Source organism: Lepidochelys olivacea (assembly GCF_965140295.1).
Source record: "Lepidochelys olivacea isolate rLepOli2 genome assembly, chromosome: 8".
NCBI lineage: Eukaryota > Metazoa > Chordata > Testudines > Cheloniidae > Lepidochelys > Lepidochelys olivacea.
The window spans coordinates 95328054-95352267 of record NC_140418.1 but is presented as its reverse complement, the minus strand read 5'-3'; the positions used below and the strand labels follow the sequence as shown (position 1 = coordinate 95352267).

Sequence of the window (24214 nt, the reverse complement as noted above, 5' to 3'; positions counted from 1 at the left end):
AGCCCATCCAAAATGCAAGGAACAATAGGTGTGCAGGGCGGAAGGTTGGCAGGGCAAAACTACAGTTCATTTTAAACCTCTGTATTTTGTTATCAAATATTAATAAGATTTTGTTGCACTTGACTAAAATTGTTAAGAATGACAGCAGTTCTTAACTTACTTTTCAAAGGTGCAGGGACAAAAAACCCCACCAAAAACACAACAGGAACCCACACACACTTCTACCTTGAGGTATTCATCCATCTGATCTATAAGGCTAGTAAAGAATTCATAAGCATCCTGTTGCTCTCGAACATAAAGTTCCTTATTCCACATCTTGAAGATCTATAAAGACCAAAAAGATTAGCAGTTTTATAGTAACCACTGTTGCCATAAATATAAAGGGAAGAAGGGTAACCACCTTTCTGTATACAGAACTATAAAATCCCTCCTGGCCAGAGGCAAAACCCTTTCACCTGTCAAGGGTTAAGAAGCTAAGATAACCTCGCTGGCACCTGACCAAAATGACCAATGAGGAGACAAGATACTTTCAAAGCTGGAGCGAGGGGGTGGGGGGAACAAAGGCTCTCTCTGTCTGTGTGATTCTTTTGCCGGGAACAGATCAGGAATGCTCTTCAGAACTCCTGTAAAAAGTCAGTAAGTAATCTAGCTAGAAATTAGTTAGATTTCCTTTTGTTTAATGGCTGGTAAAATTGCTGTGCTGAATGGAATGTAGATTCCTGTTTTCGTAACTTAAGGTTTTGCCTAGAGGGATTCTCTACGTTTTGAATCTAATTACTCTGTAAGGTATTTACCATCCTGATTTTACAGAGGTGATTCTTTTACTTTTTTCTTCAATTAAAATTCTTCTTCTAAGAACCTGATTGCTTTTTCATTGTTCTTAAGATCCAAGGGTTTGGGTCTGTGTTAACCTATGCAAATTGGTGAGGATTTTTATCAAGCCTTCCCCAGGAAAGGGGGTGTAGGGCTTGGGGGGATATTTGTGTGGGGGGAAGGGAAGACGTCTCCAAGTGGGCTCTTTCCCTGTTCTTTGTTTAACACGCTCGGTGGTGGCAGCATAGGGTTCAAGGACAAGGCAAAGTTTGTACCTTGAGGAAGTTTTTAACCTAAGCTGGTAAGAATAAGCTTAGGGGGTCTTTCATGCAGGTCCCACATCTGTACCCTAGAGTTCAGAGCGGGGAAGGAACCTTGACAACTGTAAAATGTGAAATTTACATCTTTATGGCTTCTACGTACCTTAAAAAGGATGTTTATTAGTTTCAGACCAGACAGATGTATAATTACTAGTAAGAGTCAGAAATATTGACATGTTTCACCACGTCTGAATCCAAGTCCCACGTATTTACTAACTAGGAAAATTATATAGGTTGAATAAAATGGAAATGATACCTTCCAAAAGTTCTCAGGTACATAATACTGCAATTTGCTTTCCATCAAATGGCCAAAGAGAGATTGAATTTGATAGAATACACTGTCATCTGGATTGTCCATATCGTCGTCAATTGAAAGCAATGCCTTGGAGGGAAAAAATAACCATCCGTAACATGACTTATTTGCAAAAATGTCACGTAAGAATTTAAATTAATAATTCTGTTACTACTGTGCATTTAAACAAGGCACAAGTGTTCCGAGAAGACAAAACTGAGTTTGTGAATAAAAGCTTACATTTTAGATAAAACTTGCAGTGCTAAACAATAGATTCATTTAAAAAATTCCTTTTTAAAAACAGATTTTGATATTATAACCTATAATTTCTCTTAAGAATTTGCATGTCCTGAGCCATTCAGCATATTTCACACACTCCACATTTTTAGACGCAATAAGAATCTATTTTGGGACTTAAATGAATTTACAGTAGAATTAATTGAATATTTGTAAAATAATTTGACTAATTTTGCAGTGTTTGACAAATATTTGACTAAAACCCTTTTATTTACTCAGCTCTGATTTATAGTAAAATCAAAGTATCGGTTGGCAGAAAGCATCTGTCAGAAATTAAAAGTTAAATTTACCTCAGGGAGACCTGGCTGCATGTATAGCTGCTGGAAGACTGCATTCATGTAACAAGTGGCACCACCGTTCTTCAGCCCCACAAATCCTGAAGTGGATCGACTGTCCACAGGTGGAAGATACTAAGGGGAAAATTGACATTTCTCTGTATCAGTAGATTATACAAACTATGGACTCCAACAGCTTATAAATCACATTATTATTATTATATAGGCAGTTATAAAAAGGTATGCTGGCTGTTAAACAACATTTTCATACATTTCACTGAGATTGAGTCAAATTTGTGAGAGCTATGCACACAAGTTATTATAATTGGCTGTACAGCCAATATTGAATATAAGATACCTAAGAACTGTCTACAAAGTTGTATACCTTTTAAATCAAACCAGTCAGGGATTTTAGGCAATAATTTTATTTATCAAGATGACAACTGCCTAATAGACTCAAAAGAGGGCTTGCTCTTGGGAAAGATCAATAGGTATGCATTAATTCAGATCTGATTATATCACTTTAAAATGAAGGCTCTGGAACATTTGCGGTTGGAACAAGGAAGTGGCTAAAAGCAGTATTTCAAATCACACTGAATAATTTAAATTGCATCAAGGCATCTTACTTACATCAAACTCCTTGGTAAGTGTTGGGTCAGGCTGATGGTGCATCGAAAGCAGCTCTTTTGTAATAAGCTGAAGATTGGAAGGTGAGCTATCAGCCAACATCACTAGCACTTCATAAGCTGCTAATCGGCTATCCACTGTACTGCACCTAAAAAGAAAACCATAAGTGGGATCTAAATGGTAGGTAGTCATACTCCATAATTTTAAATTCTGGTAAATCTTGTAAGTCAGACTGTGTAACCCACTTATAATTGCCAAAGGAAAACAAAATCAAAAGATGTTTAGTGACTGATTCACAACTTGCTTTGAGAATTTTATTCCCTGGACCTGTACCAGTGAATGCTACTCATTTTGTGGGAAGAGATCCATTTGTGCTGAAGATCAAAAAAAGAAGCCGCAAGACACCAACTGCGCACATGCGTCCCGACTGGGCACTGCTACTGAAGTTCTCTGATGAACGGTGCTGGGACGCACTGACACCTGAAGTGGAGCACTCACAGGGACACCACTTGAAGAAGTAGTTATTTAGCCATCTCCCCACAGTGATGAATATTCTTCAGGCTAGAGGACTCCATCACCTGTAGGCCAGGACACCATGCCCACTGGGTACAACTCTCTGCTGTACATGAAGTTCTTTATAGGTTTGACAGGCAAATCCTTTGGAATTTAGAGATTAGTGGGAGTTTAAATGCAAACAGGAATTGGCAAGTTTTGGTACAATCCTTTATCAAGTGCACCAGTAGCTGATTTTTAAAGTACTCAAAGATATAGCTGGAAAGTCGACCCATTGCACTAATCCCCATATCTTACAATTCCAGCCTGCAATCTAGCTAGGCAAGAACTTGTACAGTGTGAACAAAAATGCAAATTCTTTTCTTTACTTTGGGTGAAAGTCCTGCTGACTGATGGCAGCACTGCCAGCTGGAGAATTGCTGTTCAGGATAATCCTAGATGCTCGGAAGAGGAAATCATCTAATAACGGTTTAATCAAAGATGAACCTGTAAGAAAGCAAATCCACATTTAATGTTAAATATCTGCCTTATTGCTACAAAGACAGTCAAATCTTGTCCATATCCAGAAAGCCACCTACTTAGAATATCACCATGCTAGACTGTCAGCAGCAGCAGGAACTATCCTATTTTCTTCATGACAGATTTTTTTCAAATCAGACACTAGTAACTATCAAAGGAAAATATGCTCAGAATTCCTAGATGCTGCAGCGGTGGTGCAGCAGCAACAAAACTATATGCAGCCACAATATTGATATTCTCCTGTAAATTTCCTCCACACCGACCATGGCAGAAAAAAATATATCTTTAAATAATTCACTACAAATCCCAAACAACCTGCAATGAAGAACATGGTTACTAACTCAGGTACATTTTTCCTTGTAACTCCTCACTACTTCGCCCGGTACAAAATGGCTTCATAAAGCTATGTCTACACTGACGGTGGTGTGTAAAATACAAACACTGCATGCCCAGCTAGCATGGGTATAAACAGCAGCGTAGAAGGGAAAGCATGGATTTGGTGAGTAGAGTGCCCTAAACACATGCTCTCTACATGCCCAAGCAGTGACTAAAACGTCCACACCTCTAAAACGTCCACACCACTATTTTTTGCAGCATAGCATCCTGCTGCCAGAGACTTTCCCCACCGCAGTGAAAGGCTCCAGCAGTGGAGAAAGGCTCTGGCAGCGGGGAACTCTCAGAGCCTTTCACTGAGGCATGTAGCTACACACTGTAGAGACAAGTGTGGGTGTAGGCTGCCTTTCACTGCTGTGTGTAGCTACATGTGTAGTGCCTGTACTCTCTACACGCCATCATAAGCATAGATTTGCCAAAGACACTACCTACTTCTTTATTAACCAAAACCAGACATCTTCAAGTGATAAAGAGATCAAACTCAAATTGGTTTATGTACTTTGGTACACAAAAGGATACTCACCGAGCATTTCCTTTTCTGCCCCACACAGTGAAAGAAGAGTCTTAATGAGCCTCAAGTGTCCTGCTAATAAAATGTTGTCAGCTTCACTGGTCTCACACTCAGCTGTGCGGTTGGGTTCAAAGTTATCCAGCCAAGTGATCTCATCTTCTAACATGACAGCTGGGCTGATCTTCAACTGCTCCATTTCAGAAGCTATGGAATAAACAGAGAAAATCGAAGTTACAGACATGAAGAACTTAAATACCGATAGACAATCCCAAGAATTTCACAGATTCAGTCATTAACAATGGATATGGCACATTACATTTCATGTCAACAGCAGGCATTTAGTTATGCAGTTAATTAACAGCTCATGAAACTGCAGCTCACCACCAACTTATTGATGTTCATTGTAAATTGGTCAAAAGAAATTTAGCACATGAAAAAGAGGGGCAATGTACATATCTATACAACTACAGGTAATGCATAACCATGTGTAAAAAAGATGAAATAAGAAGTCAAAGTCTTTAAGGTGAGCATTTTTAAATGTGCATGCCTGAAGTTAAGCATGTAAATTCATAGTTAGACACCTAAACTGAAGGCATTGAGGGCCACAGGTGCTCAGTACCTCTGAAAACCAGGCCACACAGGGAGGCAGCCAAGTCAAAAGCCAAGTGTCACTACATGACAAGATAGGGGAGGAATATAAGGGGCAATAGGCAAGAAGGGAGAGAAAGGGAAAGAATCTTAAAATGAAAAACAAATATTAAAATATACAAACAAAAATGAGTATTAAGCAAGGGTACAGGCAGTATGAGTTGAGGGGGTGAACCATTTTTTAAAAAGCATAAACATAAAAGCTTGTGTTGCCCCCATTCCCTGACTTCTCAATGTCTTGTCTACTTAGACTGTAAGCTGTCATGGGCAGGGACTTGTCTTACATGTCTAAGTGCCTAGAACACTTCTGGTTGCTATATAAATGTCATATTAGAGTTCGCATTCCAACCTCTAACACATACTTACAAGTGAGATCGTCCAGTAACTGGCATCTCAGGTCAAAATACTCTGTACACTGGGATAAGAGCCTAAAACAAAGATGAGTAATTACAAATGGGGAGAGGGTTTTTAAATAAGTCTAGACCTTAGAGCATTTGCTTAAACATGTACCATCCACCCACCCAATCACACTGTTATAGATCTACATATTTATACCTCCACATGCACACCACTGTAGCTTCAAAGCAGATTTCTTCATAGCAGCCACTTTTTGAATTTTGGACTGACAATTCAATTTTTTCCCCTCACCTCACAAAACTACATATTAGATGATCACGTACAGTTGCTAGAATGAGGAGAAGATGCTTCAGGTTCTTAAGTTATTCTTTTTCTACCATGGTGGACATAGAATTTGCATTTCAAAATTAATGTTGAATTCAATTTCCCAACTAAAAAGCATTCCTCAGAAAAGTCAATGGAATTGATATCTACAGTCTAAAACGTAATGGGCAGGGATGGAATGTGTGAGGTCAGTGTCACAACTGATGGGTCCAGACTTAATGTTCAAAGAACCAAACATCTTTGTTTGGCATTCAGTCTGGACTCTCCTGAATAAAATTTCTTGCCATTAAACCTTGGATAGATGGAAGCACATAGTGGCACTTCCATGCATCCGGGGCAGCATCCAAGATCTAAAGGTTACACCCGAAGATACAAATGAATTGGACTCTAATGTTCACCGTCTACTGTAGACAGGAAACTTTAAAAAGTCTGACTGGTGTGGTATTAGTTGACTGCTAAGGTTACATCTTCTTCACACTTCAAAGATTTTGAAAATCCTTAAGGCAAAAGACTTTTTCTAAAACGTGTGAATTTTCCTTTCTGAATAAACATGCATGTAACTTGCCTCTGGTTGATTCCTCTCATGATGCTGGTTGGTGACCAAAGAGGCAGCTGAGCAGTGAGAATGACACTTAAGAGAAACTGGTTTGGTTTTTGTACATCTGGGTGAGTTGATGTGTCTGTCTGACTAAGGGTATATAATTGGTCACAGGCAACGCGACGAATCTGAAACAAAAGCATTGAAAGTACTCTGTATTTCACGTTCCCCAAGGTACACATACTTTGATCAGAAATCTATAACAAAAATATAAGTTAGAAATAGGAAAGCCATAATGGACTGTGTGACCCACTGAGTGTGGCTTTTTGTCCCCCTGTGGTGGCAACACCATATCAAGTTGGTTATAAATTTGCTACTGCCTCTGAGCTAATGGCCCTGGGTCGTTCAGCTCAAGTAGCAGAGACTTGTGCTTTTAGATCCATAGGTCTGTTTCAGCCCTTGCAGATGACCCTTTCGGGGGAGTCATTACAAAGCATGCCATCCCATATGTAATCCTTTCACATCTCAAGTTAAGCCGCACTGGATATGAATCAATAGAATGGCAGACCTCTAAAGAGCCAGCAAGTGCTGTAGAAACAGTGTTGGCAATTTGATAGATGTCATTCTTCCCTCCAAAAAGAAAAGGAGGACTTGTGGCACCTTAGAGACTAACCAATTTATTAGAGCATAAGCTTTCGTGAGCTACAGCTCACTTCCTCAGATGGCTCCCAGATGGATCCCTCCCAGGCAGTATTGAGCCAATGACCTAACACAGCATGTGAGGATTGAAGAGATGCCTTCTTTTGGCTGAGATATTAAAGTAAGATCCTAATCACTTGTTGTCTTTAAGCACTGTGGCTCTATTCATAGATAGGGATGCTGGCCAAATTCCAACTGGAGTAACTTGACTTACTAAACTCTCCATAGAATTTTAATTGCTCTGCTAAAGAATAATAGAATACCATTTATTTAAATATTTTTGGATGTTTTCCCCATTTTCAGATATATGGATTTCAATTTACAACACAGAAAATAAAGTGTACAATGCTCACTTTATATTTATTTTTTATTACAAATAATTGCACTTGAAAAAACAAAAGAAATAGTATTTTTCAATTCACTTAATACAAGTACTGTAGTGCAATCTCTTTATTATGAAAGTTGAACTTACAAATGTAGAATTACGTACAAAAATAACTGCATTCATAAATAAAATAATGTAAAACTTTAGAGCCTACAAGTCCACTCAGTCCTACTTCTTATTCAGCCAATTGCTCAGAAAAACAAGTTTGTTCACATTTGCCGGAGATAATGCTGCCTGCTTCTTTTTTTTTACAAAGTCACCTGAAAGTGAGAACAGGCACTCGCATAGCACTGTTGTGGCTGGCATCGCAAGATATTTACGTGTCAGATATGGTAAAGATTCATATGTCCCCTCATGCTTTGCCCACCATTCCCGAGGACATGCTTCCATGCTGATGACGGGTTCTGCTTGATAATGATCTAAAGCAGTGCAGACTGACACACGTTCATTTTCATCATCTGAGTCAGATGCCACAAGCAGAAGGTTGATTTTCTTTTTTAGTGGTTTGGGTTCTGGAGTTTCCACATCGGACTGTTGCTCTTTTAAGACTTCTGAAAGCACGTTCCACACCTCATCCCTCTCAGATTTTGGAAGGCACTTCAGATTCTTAAACCTTGGGTTGAGTGCTGTAGCTACTTTTAGAAATCTCACACTGGTACCTTCTTTCCGTTTTGTTAAATCTGCAGTGAAAGTGTTCTTCAAATGAACAACATGTGCTGAGTCATCATCCGAGACTGCCATAACACAAAGTCTATGGCACAATGCAGGTAAAACAGAGCAGGAGACACACAATTCTCCCCCAAGGAGTTCAGTCACAAATTTAATTAATGCATTATTTTTTTAACGAGCGTCATCCTCATGGAAGTGTGTCCTCTGGAATTGTGGCCAAAGCATGATGGGACATACAAACGTTTAGCATACCTGGCATGAAATACCTAGCAATGCCGGCTACGAAAGTGCCATGCAAATGCCTGTTCTCATTTTCAGGTGACACTGTAAATAAGAAGTGGGCAGCAGTATCTCCCGTAAATGTAGATAAACTTGTTTGTCTTAGCGATTGGCTGAACAAGAAGTAGGACTGCGTGGACTTGTAGGCTCTAAAGTTTTACATTGTTACATAACTGCACTCAAAAACAAAACAAAACAAAAAAAATCAATTTGTAAGTTGCACTTTCACAATAAAGCGATCGCACTACAGTATTTGTATGAGGTGAATTGAGAAATACTATTTCTTTTATCCTTTTTATACTGCAAATATTTGTAATAAAAATAATATAAAGTGAGCCCTTTGTATTCTGTGTTGTAAATTGAAATCAAATATTTGAAAACGTAGAAAAACATCCAAAATATTTAATAAATTTCAATTGGTGTCTATTGTTTAACAGTTGATTAAAACTGCGATTAATTTTTTTAATCACAATTTATTTTTTTGAGTTAATCACGTGAGTTAACTGTGATTAATCAACAGTCCTAGTATCAACACAAAGATTGCAAAGTCAAGCATCCAAATGCCAAGAAACCCCAAATGTTGTTCACTTGCCCATGGTGGACATGCTATATAATTTTGTAATATATTAATAAAAGGTAAGAAGAAGTGTAAACAGACAAAGGAGAATGCAAAAAACTACCTATCATAAAATATATAGCATATGCTATGTGACCAAATTAGTGTGGTTGGCGCAACCTTGACTTTCAGAATATCCAAACTTTTGAGGGCTTGTTCTCAATCACATAGAAAACTAATGCTAGGAGGCTTTTGCATTTAGCTGTATGTTACAGACGTTTGGGTGAGCACCTAAGAATTCACATGCTTTTCCAAACCTCTTTGACTGGAAAGCTAAAAAGAACAGCCCCTTGTGAGATTCTCAGTCCTGACTGGAAGAGTGATAGTGTTAACCTTCAGACCTCCCCAAAACTGGGTTATTCAAACTAGTCAGCATAGTCTTACTTTCAACTAACATTGGTGTGACAGAGCATGAATAGACTTAGCCTGAGCACTTGGTAAACATCCCCACATGGGGAAAGTTAGGGAGATAACTGGTTAAGGACTGAACAATTAGCCAATTAACAAGGTGGCTCAGCTCATCAGCTGAGGACATCTAGAAGAGAAACAAGAAGAGTAGTGGGAAGAAAGAGCTAGAGAAGCCCAAGTTCTCAGGGAGGTGAGATCTCTCCCCACCTCACCCTGTGCCTAGGGAAAATGTAAGAACTTTGAGCTGTGGGGAACTTGTTCAGTTATATTCACACTGTACATAAAGCACTTGATGTTGAACTTGCCAGAAATCCCCCATGAAGACTGTTTGCAGAGAGGAATCCAGGGTAAGGGAACACTGCCCTGTGACAACTAGTCATAGATGAAGCTAACAAATCAAGATTATACTCTCACAGTATGACATAATACTATAAAAAGGTATAATTTTTAACTGAGACAGGGATTAATACTGCAGTCAGTGATGTCTGATTAATATGTTCTATATATTACTCAGTCAGATAATGAAAGTGCTGAAATGAATATTTTTGTCTGAGACCAGTAATGTAAACAAGATGTTATATTGCAGTGGGATCAGTGAATGACTTAGAAATCTTTATTCCAGCCACTCACCTCGGCACTTGGTGATCCAAGTAGAATGTCAATGATGAAGTCAGCAACACAAGGCAAGCTGTAGAACGATCCTAAAAATGAAACAATCCCAGTCAGTGTTTTTTGCCAATGGAACTTGTTAAAAATATAAACAACTGATTATTATTTAATTTATATTTATTTATTTAACTACCACTAGAATAAAAATGTATCTCGCCAACACCAAGGATGAGAGATATAGGTATGGAAAAATCTTCTTACACTTTGATTTCACCTCTTCCATAGATTGTAGATTATTAATATAAATAGGACAGCTCCTCTTTTCTCCCCAGTAAAGGTTTCAGCCTCTCTGTATGTGAAGGCACAAGTGCTAGTGGAGTGATTTACTAGTCTTATGGTTGAATTTACAGGTAGGCAAACAGTAACATCAGCAGAAGTGATTACTTTAAGCAAAGCAGCAACCATTTTGATGCTAACATTAAGTAAATTTGCCCAACACACACAGTTCATTAAAGCCATGATTCTGCAAGGTACCTGAGCACATAAGCAGTTCCACTGATACAAGTATCTTGCTGAATCAAAACCTAGAAAACATAACCCCTGCGCACATTTTAAATTATGTTTATTGCACTGCTGCAGTTTATTTCAGAAATGAATGCTGGGGAAGATTTCAGTGTAAAAAAGGTTAATCTGCAATGAAAAGTTGACAAAGAAAATAAGAGCAGCCAATAAGTAATGCAGCCTGTCTACACCAGCAACACACTTGTGGTAATTGATCAATAAAGTATACAATCCCAAACATTTCAGTTCCATCTGGTCTCATCGTAGATACCCCTCAAAGAGCTATTGAAAGCATATTGTTTATCATCCCCAAAGCACTAGTTCTATAGTCAAGTTACATAATGCAGAATAATGAATACAGAAGACACCTCATTAATTTTGTTAAAAAGCGACTGAAATATTGTATCCCAATTACCTTGATACATTTATAAAAATATCAGCAAGCCATCTAATATTAAATCGTGGAGAGAAAACCAGCAGACTGAAAGCTTCCTTTCCATTTTTTAAAAATTCAATTGTGTCTGCGAATTTAGATGCGTCAATAAGAGCAAAATTCAGTAAGGAGGAAAGCACAAAATGTATAAATTCATCTTCAAAACCTGACTCCCTACTAATTACATTATACTGAAAGTCTGAATTAGTAAGAGTCTACTGCATACCCAACTGCTGACTGCGTAACTGTAGGCACGTAACGAGTAGAGACAAGGCCTCTCCAGCAATCAGAGCATCTTTGGTGGATACAGACTGCTGTCTCACACAGATTCCGGCGTGGAGTGCTGTTGGCTCTCCTTCACTTCCTGAGCTACAATTGCTTCCTGCATTAGATTAGAAACAACAAATGTAATAATCACTTGTGGTTTTTAAAGCTTTTCTGATCAACATCTCTCTTCTAAAAAGTACTTTAAAAACTACTTGTAAGAACACAGCAAGTACTGTAGATTTAAGTAGCAATTTAGAAGGAGTTCATCTCCTAAGAACTCTAGAAGTGTTACAAAACTGGAGTAAGTTGAGAGTATTTTGTTTAGACTAAATGATGCAGTCTCACCTATAAGTGACATACCTGAGCTGCTAAGTCTGTTTCGAATCCCAAGAGGAAATAAAGTGTTACTTTCTTTTATTGGTTGACTGCTCCCCACTAGGTCAAGTCGTCCTGCAGCAGCAGCCCAAGAAAGTCGCATGAAGCAAGCCACTGTAGACGTGAAATCATTTATCTCCATTGTCTGAAGGAACAGAAAAAAGTGGTTACTCTTGCCACACCCAATAGTCTCCTTTACCACGAGGAAAGGAGGAACCACATGGTCTTTCCATTCAGTTTTGTTCCTTGCTTATTATCTGGTGCCATGACACGAGGACTTTTTGCTCATATGAAACAGTGGTTAATATGGCTTATTGAAAGCCAGCAGCACTGCCTTTGAAACAGAAAGAAGAGTCACTACAGAAAGACTCCCCTCCTTCCTTCTGGAGTTAAGCATGCAAACTTCCTCCTGGTAGGAAAGCACCAACTGAATCCTAAATTGAGATCCTACACATGTTAACACAATGTGCTAGCTATAGATCACAGCCCATGCAATTTCTTTCAATCTGACAATAGGAAAATGGGTCAAGTTATTCCTTTTATAGCAGTGTGTTTTAGTACGTGGCCTCTCCCAACAGATTAATCACTAGGAAATGCTGATTCTGGATGCTTAAGATCATCATCTTGCTCTACAAAAAAGTTAGAAGTGTTTTTCCCCAGCTATTGCACATGTTTCATTTTTATAAAATTACAGTTAAAAGCAATTTTGGTAGATTAGAAACTTCAGGACTTTAACCAGGTAAGCATGGGGGTCTAGTCACATTGGCAAAAGGCACCTGGTCACCCCTCAATTCTGCTTTATGTGATGGTACAATGAAATCAAATACTTCACCTCTTCTCTTTCCAGATGGGACAGTGTGACACACAATACGTATCATGTAAAATAAAATGAACAGCGAAGTACAATATTACATTTCAATGTCTTCAAACATCCCTGGCAAACCAATGTGAATAGCCAACCTATTCGTTTACTACTTCAGTATGTTATAGATCTTTCAGAGACACACTGTAGTTAAAAATAAAAGTCAGGGTGAGGTTTGGGGGAGGAGAATAGCACCTGGATTGTCTCTTAAGCCTTGAGATGAGACCTGTGCCTGGAGAACCAGTTTCACAGCACTACTTATCTTAAACTCCAGAAACTAAGAGCAAGTTTCACCTTTCACTCTACAGCACAGTGCTATATCTTCAAGACTGTAAAACCTTCTCTTACTTGTATCGCAACCCGTGCAGCAGGTATGATCTCTTCCACCCTAATGGAGGACCTGTCAGAAACTGACAACTGTCGGTAGGATGACTTCTCAGGTGTTCCACAAATGGACATCTGCCTGCTAGCCTGTCGGCTTACATTACGGAATGGGCGTGAGGACAGTGCTTCTACCCCGTCTTTGAGGATATCCTCATCTAGTAAGGTAGGAAGTGTTTGGCCAACAAGTAAGAACCTAAAACACACAAAGAAAAAAAAAAAGAGTCAGGTTTATTTTTGAATATTGGGTGACCAGAGTTTTAGTACAGAATTCAAATCACTGTTACGTTGCGAGATAACAGGCCAACTGCTAAAAAAATGCAAGTAGCATTACTAGTGGTCTTATATACAATGAAAGGCAATCTCATACCTTGCAAGTTGCAGGCAGATGGAATAGACTCCCTGTCTTGTTTCATAGTCCACTTCTGATGGGATGGAGTCTCTCTGCATCACATTCACCACCAAACTTAAAAATAAGAGACACTATTTTATAAGATGGTGTAAAAAGGAGACTGCTGGTAACGAGTTTCAGGTATTTCCCCCGCAGCCATTCTCAGCGACTTAGTGCTGACAGAAGTACCAAACCGATACCTCTGGAGAAGGAGATCCCTATTTCCCCCCCATTACGAAGGGCTTTGAGGCGAAAACTGCTGTAGGAGCAAAGTACTGTACTTATCAAGTGATACAACAGGCAGCAGCTCTGCAAGTTTTTCCAAAGTGCTACTGTGCCTCCACTCTTATCCGTAAAGTTGGTCCCTCCTGGTAAGAGTGGAAAGATCAATTGCACTGACCAATTCTTGGTCCATTCTAACACTGCTAAAAATGCCAACTAGTGCCAGCGGGGAGGTTGTGTAATACGCACATCTGTATACTTGAACTGAAGTGAGACTACTTATTTAGCACCCAAATACCAACTATAGTAATAGAGAAAAAAATGCAAATGAATTAGCTTTGATTCAGACTTTAATGTCATATAGATTATACACTACATACTGTAGATACAGAGTGGCTGTTCAGACATTACTAGTGAAAGTAATTAAAACTACAGGTATTTTTTTATTCACAGGACCCAATCCATTTTAGTTTTCATACTGCTAGATGAAAAAAACTGAACACCTATGCAAGTGTGCTATACTGTAAGCAATGTGTTAGAGATTACAGAAACTATACAGTTATCACTGATAAGAAGTTAGTGTTATGGAAAAAAATAAATGTCTAAGGTCTAACCTCAAGCCTCCTGCTCTTAGAAAGTTTTCACAGAAAGATTTGGCACAATTTCTTGCCATTTCATCATCTGCCGTTGGCATCAGCTTGGAGCTCAGTACCTGAAATGCATGCAAGTATAAATATTTCATAACTAGTATATACAAAAACTATAGCATCTCTGAAGTGGCATCCAATATCCCAGGCAGTCTCACCCTAAGACCAAGCATTTCCTGCTCTCAGTAATTCAAAGATACAGCCTTGCAACAATCTGACCCATAAAGAACCAAACAATATTTTAAAACATTGCCTTCCGTTTTTATTCCGTGACAAGTGACTGACATAATCATAAATGGCTCACATAGTAAGAAGGGAGGAGTCTGGACTCACATGTGAATTATTTCTTCAGGCTTAACAAGGGCACTGGAGGGTTACAATTCTATCACCTTTTTTGTTAAGAAGATGTTATTCCACGAAAATAATAATTATTAAATAAGAGCTCCCAAGGAGGTTTTGATTTTACATTTCTACTTTTATTTTGAGGTGTGAAAAAAAGGAAGAGGATCCAAGAAATTTTATGGCTTTTAGGAATGTCATCTTTATTATACTGCTCCTCTCATTTGCAAGAAGGTACCCTTCTCAGCAGTGAGAGTCATAAAGTGCAATGATGATCAGAAAAGCAACCACATAGGGACCTGCTCATCTGACAGGCAAGATCCTCATGTGTATTCCGAGTTGAATCTTCTTCGTTCAACATTTAACACAAGTTTTTTTTACTGTTTACTTACTCCAGTTGCAGAACCTTTACTAATGCAAGAGCTATAATCCACAAGCCAGAAAGAACAAATTGTGACTTTCAGTTCTCTGCAATATTCTGTAAGATTCCATGTTTGTGTCTGTGACTCGGTAGCAAATTTGCAGAGCCATTTTTCAGTAAACAGCCACACTAATATTCTTGGCTGGATCCGTGTGTTTAATAGCTTTAGCAGACTAACAAATATGAGGGATTAAAAAAAAATACGGCTTGTTAAGAGAGAAAATATTTTCCATTATACTTGACTGAACTTCAGGAACAAATCCGCTAATATAATCCATTTAATTATCGGACCTAAGAAATATTTAGTTAGGTTTGCTTCCTCATTAGCCTCACTGCTGGGAAATAAGCATTTTGTTACTTATTTGCTCTGAAGTGAAAAAATCATTTTGGGATACCAGTCCCACTGCAAAACAGAATCCTCTCATCCAGGAGGGCATCTGTACTGTGACACAGCAGACTGCTCTCTCAATCGGGGAGTTGCAAACAGGTTTTGGGGGGGTTACGACCACCCTACCTTTCTTCATGGCTCATTGGAAGAGGAGGAGCCTGAAACTTTTTGTTAGAACGTGGATGTGGTATAGAAAAGGTGGAGAACTGCAGTACTAATAACAGACATATGAAGGTAAATGGCGATTACGAAAATTCCTATAGAAGGCTTTGCAGACACAAGGGATGAGAGATGAGCGTATGCCTCTATCAGTTGTTTCCAGAACTGATTCTTATGCCCCAAATACACTAGGAAATTAACCTGCTGCTGACAACACTGTCTGGCAATGGGACCCCAAACCTGTACATGTTAATCTAGATGGGTCTGTAATGGAGTTGTAAAGAGTCATCTTATGATAGCATTTGACTCACTGTTCTGAACATGTGGAAAGGAGACAAGATATACAAGGGATGTGGATTAATTCAGCCGCAAGTTTAACTTAACTGCTCTGGGAATCATCCAACAATAGTTCATACGGTGCAGGTCACGATTCCATCCCTAGTCATCTGAATTTAGTGGAGGGCTGCAGTCAGGACCCCACCCCTCCAGCTGGTCCCCAGCCTGTTCCTGGGACCTTACTGCCCTCCCATTGTACAAAGGTGAAGGGGCTGGAGAAAGAAGGTTGTCTTCTCACGTTATCAGACTTTAGGAGCTCCAACACCATACCTCAGCTTTAGGGGATGCCTTCCCCTTAGTCCACTTCCAATTCCAGTTTGTCAGGGAACTGGACTCATGTGGAACAAGTACATGCACTGGACATTAGCCACAAAGAAACTAACAGCAGCAGTTCGATTATCTGTCTCCCCCTGTATTCTCACCTGGGTTTCCAGATTGTTAACAATTTCTTACCTAAATCTGCTAAAATATATGCACTCCCTTGTTGGAGAGGCCTACCCCATCACTCTGAATAACTCCCATACCAAATACTATTTTGGGGGACCGATTAGCCTCCTTCCCTGTTCCAGATGTTCAATATCTTCTGGTCTTGTCAGCCCACAAAAGCCTGGCAACTCCCCACCAAACTCCTCACTGAAGCATTTCAGACCAGTTTAACGATCATCCCCGGGAAGAGGTCCTGGGTCTGCACTACATCTCAGTGCCCTGATAAAATCAACCCTAGAGCTGCACTTATTTTCCCCCTCAGCATCACTATTTGCAAATTTGACACATTCACCAAATAGTTTCAGCCAAAAAGCGATGACATTGGTGGTGACTCCCTTACACGCTTTAGCTCAGTGGTTAGGGCTTTCTCACGGGACGCGGGAGACTGGGTTCACTGGAGCAGGGATTTGAAGTTGGGTCATTTTCACTCCCACTTTGTGTAAATAGAGAGACAAGGTGATGGAGGTTATATTTTTTTATTGGACCAACTTCTCACCCACCTTGCCTCTAATATTCTGGGACCAACATGGCTACAACAAAACTGCATCCAACATTTGTATAAACAGTCATTGGAACAGAGACTGAAACAGCTTCAACAGAAGAGACTGAGAAAGTGAATGTAATATATTCAGCCCTTTTCCTGCAGTTGAATTTGTATCCATTAGAATATCCCTGTCTATTTGGAGATTCAGAAGTACAGTACACCACACTAATTGCATCTCCTAAAAAGGCACCTCCAGGGCCCTAAAAGTGAGCCTTGGCATATGTCTTCTTAAAAGGCAGTTAATGTTTTGCTTTGTCAGCCCCCTTCACATCTTCAGTGACATCTGACGGTGACTCACTTTAATGGAGAGCTTATTTTGTAATCCAAACAATCCAAATTAAATTTGGCTTGATTTTCAGAGATGTTGAGCACCCCTGGCTCCCATTCATTTTTAATAGAGATGCATGCGTTCAGAACCTCTGCAGATCCAGCCAAAGATTTAAACCAATAGCTAAGGCCTTCTATGACGGCAGAGAGAAACATACAGATAAATTCCAAAATTGTCTGTTCTGTTTACTAACACATTTAAAAGTCATCTTACAATTACAATGATAAGAGGCGCCTGGGGTTTGTAATGAAACCTTAAGGAGAAGCTTCATACTATGCTCCAAGCTCTTTGGAACTTTTCATTACTATATTATCATGTAATGTTCTGCTTTACATCAACTTGTTTTGTGTAATGTATTAAACCTAGTTCAGCTGATGATATTTCTAGCAACTGACAATATATTTTGCAGGACTTGAAACTATCAATTGTTTTAACTGCAATGCTCGAAAACTGAGGCGCATGTTGACAAAAGGGTTTCTTACCTCTAAATTGTAGAGCACTCTAAAGGTGGACATGCCAGGAGCAAAAGATCTAAAGAGACTTTCCAGTATCGAACTAGCACTGGGCTGGTGTTGATGCTTTGAAGACAAGGATGGGGATTTTGAAGACTGAGAACTTGATTCAGACAGCAGTGTTTTCTGAGAGGAATAAGCACAGATAAAAACCTACACTTTTAGAATACCACTTAAGGAGAAGTAGGCCTTGGAACTGCATCTTGTATAGTCCCAGTAACAACCCCCCTCCACCCTCCCAGCCACTTAGAAACAAAGCATTAAAAACCCTTAGACTATATTATTCTGCCTTATCACTAAGTTTTATAGAACTTGAAAACTTCACAAATGAACACCCAACACAGTATTACAAAATCCCAATGTTAAATGCCTCTTTTTAGCCCTACAGAGACAAGAATTTAATATGGGTTTAATCCATACCTTTCTTCCTAGAGAATCTAGTTGATCAAGTGCTTCCTGAATAGCTGGGTCAGTAGGAATCAACAGCAGAAGCTTCCGTACACGCAAAGTTATCCTGGAAAGTTCAAAGCAATTATTCCACACACGATAGGATTCACTCAATGTCATATTGGACAAGAGTCCACATAAATTGGTAACAATTTTTAATGTGGTTATTTGGACTTTCAGTAAGAGTATTTCTCCAATGTTTAATAACTAATTAGCTTGTTTACCTTGGCTCCTCTAGGTTAGCAAGCTGGTAAAGCATGTCAAAAACATTACACACGAGAGCCATCACAACTCCAGGGAGGGATTTCTCCTGAGGATTAAACAAACAATTACAAAGGTTGTTTTCCCCCCTTTAAGCTATTGTGTGGGATTCTTTGTTGAAGCAAATGACCCAGAGATGTCTCAGCTACTTTCTAGCCCAAGACACAATTTGAATTTTAATACAAAACCCCTGCATGTATCTCTTATATCTGCATATCACTGTGCAGCATTACATCTACATCAGACAAAACATGCCCTCTAGGCCAGTTATTAACTGTGAATTGGAGAGCAATGGCAGAGTGGTACAGTTATCTTGACCCACTCCCAGATTTTTAATTTAACACACCTGAGCTTCACTGGTTCAAAAATCTCTCACTTGGTGTTAGAATTAATTGCCCACAAATCACCAGATCTTAAAGTCAAATGCAAATCTTAATTTAAGATTAAAAAGTTTAACAGAAGACACAGCAGAGGTGATCAATACATAGCAAACAAACACACAATCAGCTGTTTGTAGCTGAATGCAGCTTTTAAATCCAGTTCATTTGAGTTGGATTACAAAAGGTGATGCCTTTTTAATTACTTGTTTGAAATCAAAGCACCATTAAAAAAAGTTTTGCTACAGTCTCAGTGGTTTTTCTTTTTTTAAATGTGTGTATTTAATGCTCAGAATTAATAGTTACTTAAGCCCTGGTCTGAGAAAAGCATGATGCACCCACATAGTATATAGCCACTGCACGAGCTTTCCATATCGCTCTGCCAAAGGATTTCACTGACTGAAAATACCCCAGTTATTTCATTCTCTGGATCTGAACCACGCTGAACTGTAGTCCTGTAATACCTCAGGTACTCGAATCCTAAATCACCTGAGATGAGTCTTGCATGGTGTGTTGATTTTGTAACACAAACAAATGCAAATCAAACTCTCCCATTTTTAATTCTGATATGTAGCAGAATTTGAAATCAAATCTGGAAGTGAAGGACTACAGCATCAGCTTACTCTGCCACTTCACCCCAGTTGTGACGTGCTTGTGAAAGGGTGCACTGTAAAGGCAGATTTCAGACGACTATCCGGTACCTGTTCCATCACATAAGATGAACTAAAGACACCACTACTGTTGCTGGAGCTGGCTGAGGAATCGACAGAGCTCCCCGAGGGGGTTCCACTTCCTGATGTTTTTACTGTAAGTACATGTTCTTCAGAGAAGCCCAGCTGGTGGAGTAGCTTCTGATCTTTATTTACCGTTAGCTGCAACAAAATATTTAACACTTAGTTCTGGTGAAAGGAACGATTCAAACTTACAAGATAAAAGGTAACTAATTAACATACCAAACTTTCATTTGCAAATATCTGTATGTTATCCACAGGAGAATTCAGCAGCTTTGCTATCTTCCACCTGACGCTTCCTACAGTTTCATTGCTATGAGCCTGTAAAATAAAACGAGATCTAGTTTGGAGGAAGCTGTTTAAACAGTAGGGCCTGATTTTTTTTTTTTTTTAAGTGTTCTGTTAACATTTTTAAGGGTTTTTCTGCTCCTCTATTATTAATATTAATAAAAAAGTCTTTTCAGCCAGGAATACTAACTATACAGCAGAAGAGTGAAAGTGCTGCAAGAAAATATTTTCTTTCCACAAACCTTTCCGTTATTATAATTTTAGGTGTGTAGACAAGGCTTTTAGAAAAATGGGGTTTTGAAGCTAGCTATGCCCGTTACACTTCTCTAGCTTGTGCTTCAAGTCATCCATGCAACATAACGCGGTTAGTGAATACTATGTTTTCACAAATAAGTAAGGTCAATATGGCATGACATGTGTAACTTGGGTAAACAGACCTCTATAGTGAAGGTATCTTTGGTAGATTCATATGTAACATTAAGTGTTAAAAGATGTCCGTGGAAAGAGGCACCATGAGGTAGAATAGTACGAGGAACGGAGTAAAGGTCCTACAGAAAGAAAAAAAATCAGTGTAAACAATTCTGGAAAAACAAAAACATTTTCACAGTATTAGTAGTAACTGATTCTACAGTACATGGGCTGAAACAACTCATGGTATTGTTAAAAATATTGAGTTAGCATCTAAATTTTTGTCTAGTTATGAGAAAGGACGTGAATGTTAGTAACAAGAAAATCTCTCACCTCTATAGTTATCACATAGCGTTCTGCCAGAAGTAGCAGTCTCTCAATTATGACAAGTTTAGTTGACCTAAAGATTGTATCCAAAAATTTAAAAAGGATAAGGTGAGTGGTTTCAGTTCAATCACAAAAGACAACAGCCAAAGGCAAGGACTGAATTTAGTAGAGACTAAATACAACTCTCACTCTTTGAGGTGGCGTAGCTAGATTGAGGCACATTGGCAAAGCAAAGTGTAAGTCTTGAATTGCACTTCCTGTATCATACTAGGTTTGGGGACATACATTGTGCATATCTAAAGGGCCCTTCCCTGTGCCCAGGTACTAAAACACAAATTTAGAAACATCAGTCCCCTCAAGGATGACAGTCAAACCCCCTCGCCCAATATCTCCTACTCCACAGATCTAATAGCTCTTGAGCAGCAATAATCTTTGTAGTTTAGAGGACTTCAGCATTTAGACTTCCAGTCTCATTCCTTATATTGAGATTGTTTAAAAAAATCTCTTCTGAAATCAAATACATTTTAATGTAAATATGAAAAGCTACTGTGCGAGTGGCTATAAACTTACACCTAGAGACAAAAGTATTACAAGAAAAGGAAGAGACACAAAGTTAGGATTGCAAATATTGGTCCATGATGTGAACTGGTTTATGCTACTTCAAAAAAACAGTGCCATTTAAGAACGGAAATTAATACACAGTGGAGAGTAACCACTCCCCTTTCTAAACACAGAGGCTTAGTTCACATACAGAGATCTGCTATTCTTGTATGTGGCCATTCATGCAAACACCTGAAGATTGTTTGTAAGCAACCTTGGCATAGTGCACTCCTGTTCAGAATAGAAGATGGATAGTGAAAATAAAGGACCATTCTCTACAAACACACAGTTTTGGCATTCTAAAACCTAAGAGATTTTTGTCCACGAGAATGCTGATGGTGGTGATCCTTTGAGATGGACAACCTTATGACTCAAAACTTACATTTTGGTAATTACTAGATTCTAATCAGTTAAGTCTGTACAAAAATATTCCCCTCCCTTCTATGTTCTCTCCCTACTGATGTCCTTCAATGTTCTCAGCTCCTTGTTTTCATATGCTCAGTAGGGAAAGGAAGCACTACAACTGAGCAACCTGTTTTGTATAAGGAGATGTAAAAGGCTATAAAGAGGAGAAGCTGAATATTTCATCGATGACTCTGTGCGCCAATGATTTACCAGAAATGCAACGCAGCAGATCATCAGTATTTAAACTATGGAAGCCCAGCTGGTCATATCTAGCATGCAGAGGAACTGTCACCAGAATGTGTTACTGGCCTACAATTACCTTGTATTCCTACAAAAAAAATATTGATTTTATCCTCAAACACAGACTTACCTGTAGGGAGACTGTACTGATGTTGCTACGGTAGGCATAGCAGTTGCTGTAAGCATTTTTGTAGCTCTTGTAACAGCATGTGTTAATGTCGGACCACCAAGTGCTGAACTGGCTGCCTAGAATTTAAGATGCACCAATGAAAAACAGCATTTATATTGTATTATTTATTCTGGAGTGATGAAGTTATATGAAAACTATTAAAGATCTTCCTAGTTAGGCAATAGGAAAGGTTACAAAGTTTAAGTACATTCTGTGGCTTTTCTACATAAATTACATTGCAGAAATAGTGTGTCAGAGGAGAAAAATCTTCCTTAAGCCCTCAATAAAGTTGATTTTCAAGTTCAAAAGAATTTAAACATGCATCTTTGCTACAATTCAATATTCTAGTCTTCACATAAAGTACAGTTTGCACTGTGATTTGAAGTTCGAACATCTTCAGCTAAAATGCAGAAGCTTGTGAATTCTCCTCTATAAACCTTCAATTTAAGATTAGCAATATTTTGAGAGAGCGCATAGGATTGTATTCTCTAGTTCTTGAAAAGCAAGTTTTTTGTAAACACACTGCAAAACACTGCTTCCATTCTGCAAGTAAAATAATACTGAAGACAGAAAGGGCTTTAGGAACATGAACAAATTTAAGTCTGCCACTTACCTCTAATCTTGTGTAACAATCAGCAATGAATTTCTTGTGTAGCGACACTGAATCCTGAAGGTATGAAGGACAGGTACATTAGCACTTTAAAAATAATTTCATAAGAATAAAATGGTCAACAACAAATTTAATTAATTGCAATATATATCACAACTTCCAGAGAATTAAACCTCTGCATGTGGGTCAAATACCTTTCTTGGTAACAGACTACGCTTACCTTTTTCAATCTAGGATTTAGATTAATATAGCTGTAATTTATGATCAACTGAATGGCCTCATTAGCAATTTCTTCATCAGGTGATTCCATTGCTATTTTCCAAATAAAATCCATCCCTATTAACTCCAGTTTTTCTACATTCTGTTTAAAAGAAAATACGTTAGTAAAATACAATTTGACTTTGTTACATGTTATAAGTATGTATAATCATAAAATCACGCTTGTTTTAGATGTGCTGGAAAAGTAACTTTTGCCTGAAGTCTTAGAAGCTGTATTTTTCAGTGTTTCAACTCTATGAAAATATTTATACAATATGAACTAAATTTATATAATTTCAAACCTACATAATCAGTGGAAATTTTAAGTCTAACCCACTTTGTCTACATGTAGACAAATGATGACTTCTGAGGTAAACGTTCAACCAAGCAATGGAATAATGAAGAATTCAAAGAACATTTTAGGAGTTCAACGATCATACAAAACATTTATTTCACACAGGTAAGTCAAAAGAGCAACAAATCATATGCTAAAATGCTCATCAAGTGGCATATACTGGTCATGTACTTAATCTTGCAAAACTTCACAACAGGTCTATGAGCACCATAGATAAGTCTGAAGTAAATTAACATTCCTGACAATGAGCAGATCCAGATGTATACTGCAGTGTATTTTTTGTCATATTTTATTTTAAATAGCAGTGCAGGATCATATCAAAGTTAAAAATCATTACAATGTAATTAAGATTTAAATTTACTAAACATCTCTCTTGTAAAAAGATATATAAATAACTAAACATACAATAGGTTTTTTCTTTAGGGGTCAGCAAAACAAGTTACACACGCTAGAACGTCATTTGCTCATTAACAATGCAAAGGAAAACTGGGACTGGTCTTTCAAATTTCATGACATTATTGCGTTCCAACCTGAAATCTTTTACATTGACTTTCAACATTCGGTGGCTTGGGCATTTTACAAAAATCCCACCGTTAATTTCCCAAGGTAAAAAGCAAGAATTTGTAATGAAAATACTAAAAGGACCTGAGGTATTTTAGTACAAATATGACCATATAAAATGGCTGTTTTTTTTGTTTTTTTTAAATTAAGGACCTACCTGTTCCCCAGGTCTCACATACTGTACTAAAAAGGACCTGTTCCGCAGATCTCATGTACTGTTCATAGGAATGAAAAGGCAACACACTTACCAACTGAGTTCCTTGTCGTTTTAGTCGATGATCACATAGGTTCACATTCTCAAAGAATGTCTTAAATAAACTAAAACCTGTATGTAAAAATCACGAAAGATTTTATTTAGAATAAATTCCTGTTTTTATTAAAACAGGACATTAAATACACAAATAATAAAGGATACTCTTAATAGCAATTAAAA

At 38.3% G+C, this 24214-nt stretch overlaps 1 protein-coding gene across 2 annotated transcripts in view; it reads right to left on the bottom strand.

Annotated features, from left to right (window-relative positions):
* The window catches only part of USP24 (ubiquitin specific peptidase 24), a 108575-nt gene that overhangs the window by 37134 nt on the left and 47227 nt on the right, over nucleotides 1–24214 (bottom strand). For both annotated transcript variants that reach the window (XM_084637586.1, XM_084637587.1), the window contains exons 20-44: nucleotides 24030–24106; nucleotides 22828–22968; nucleotides 22611–22664; nucleotides 21959–22074; nucleotides 20590–20656; nucleotides 20286–20396; nucleotides 19783–19881; nucleotides 19531–19701; nucleotides 18416–18501; nucleotides 18165–18258; nucleotides 17715–17870; nucleotides 14199–14296; nucleotides 13342–13437; nucleotides 12939–13167; nucleotides 11714–11873; nucleotides 11313–11468; nucleotides 10114–10184; nucleotides 6455–6615; nucleotides 5575–5636; nucleotides 4573–4764; nucleotides 3506–3623; nucleotides 2628–2772; nucleotides 2013–2132; nucleotides 1390–1515; nucleotides 226–324 (exon numbers count right to left, since the gene is read on the bottom strand). In XM_084637586.1, the coding sequence (XP_084493712.1) occupies nucleotides 226–324; nucleotides 1390–1515; nucleotides 2013–2132; nucleotides 2628–2772; nucleotides 3506–3623; nucleotides 4573–4764; nucleotides 5575–5636; nucleotides 6455–6615; nucleotides 10114–10184; nucleotides 11313–11468; nucleotides 11714–11873; nucleotides 12939–13167; nucleotides 13342–13437; nucleotides 14199–14296; nucleotides 17715–17870; nucleotides 18165–18258; nucleotides 18416–18501; nucleotides 19531–19701; nucleotides 19783–19881; nucleotides 20286–20396; nucleotides 20590–20656; nucleotides 21959–22074; nucleotides 22611–22664; nucleotides 22828–22968; nucleotides 24030–24106 (3005 nt within the window). The remainder of the gene's footprint in view (nucleotides 1–225; nucleotides 325–1389; nucleotides 1516–2012; nucleotides 2133–2627; nucleotides 2773–3505; nucleotides 3624–4572; nucleotides 4765–5574; nucleotides 5637–6454; nucleotides 6616–10113; nucleotides 10185–11312; nucleotides 11469–11713; nucleotides 11874–12938; nucleotides 13168–13341; nucleotides 13438–14198; nucleotides 14297–17714; nucleotides 17871–18164; nucleotides 18259–18415; nucleotides 18502–19530; nucleotides 19702–19782; nucleotides 19882–20285; nucleotides 20397–20589; nucleotides 20657–21958; nucleotides 22075–22610; nucleotides 22665–22827; nucleotides 22969–24029; nucleotides 24107–24214) is intronic.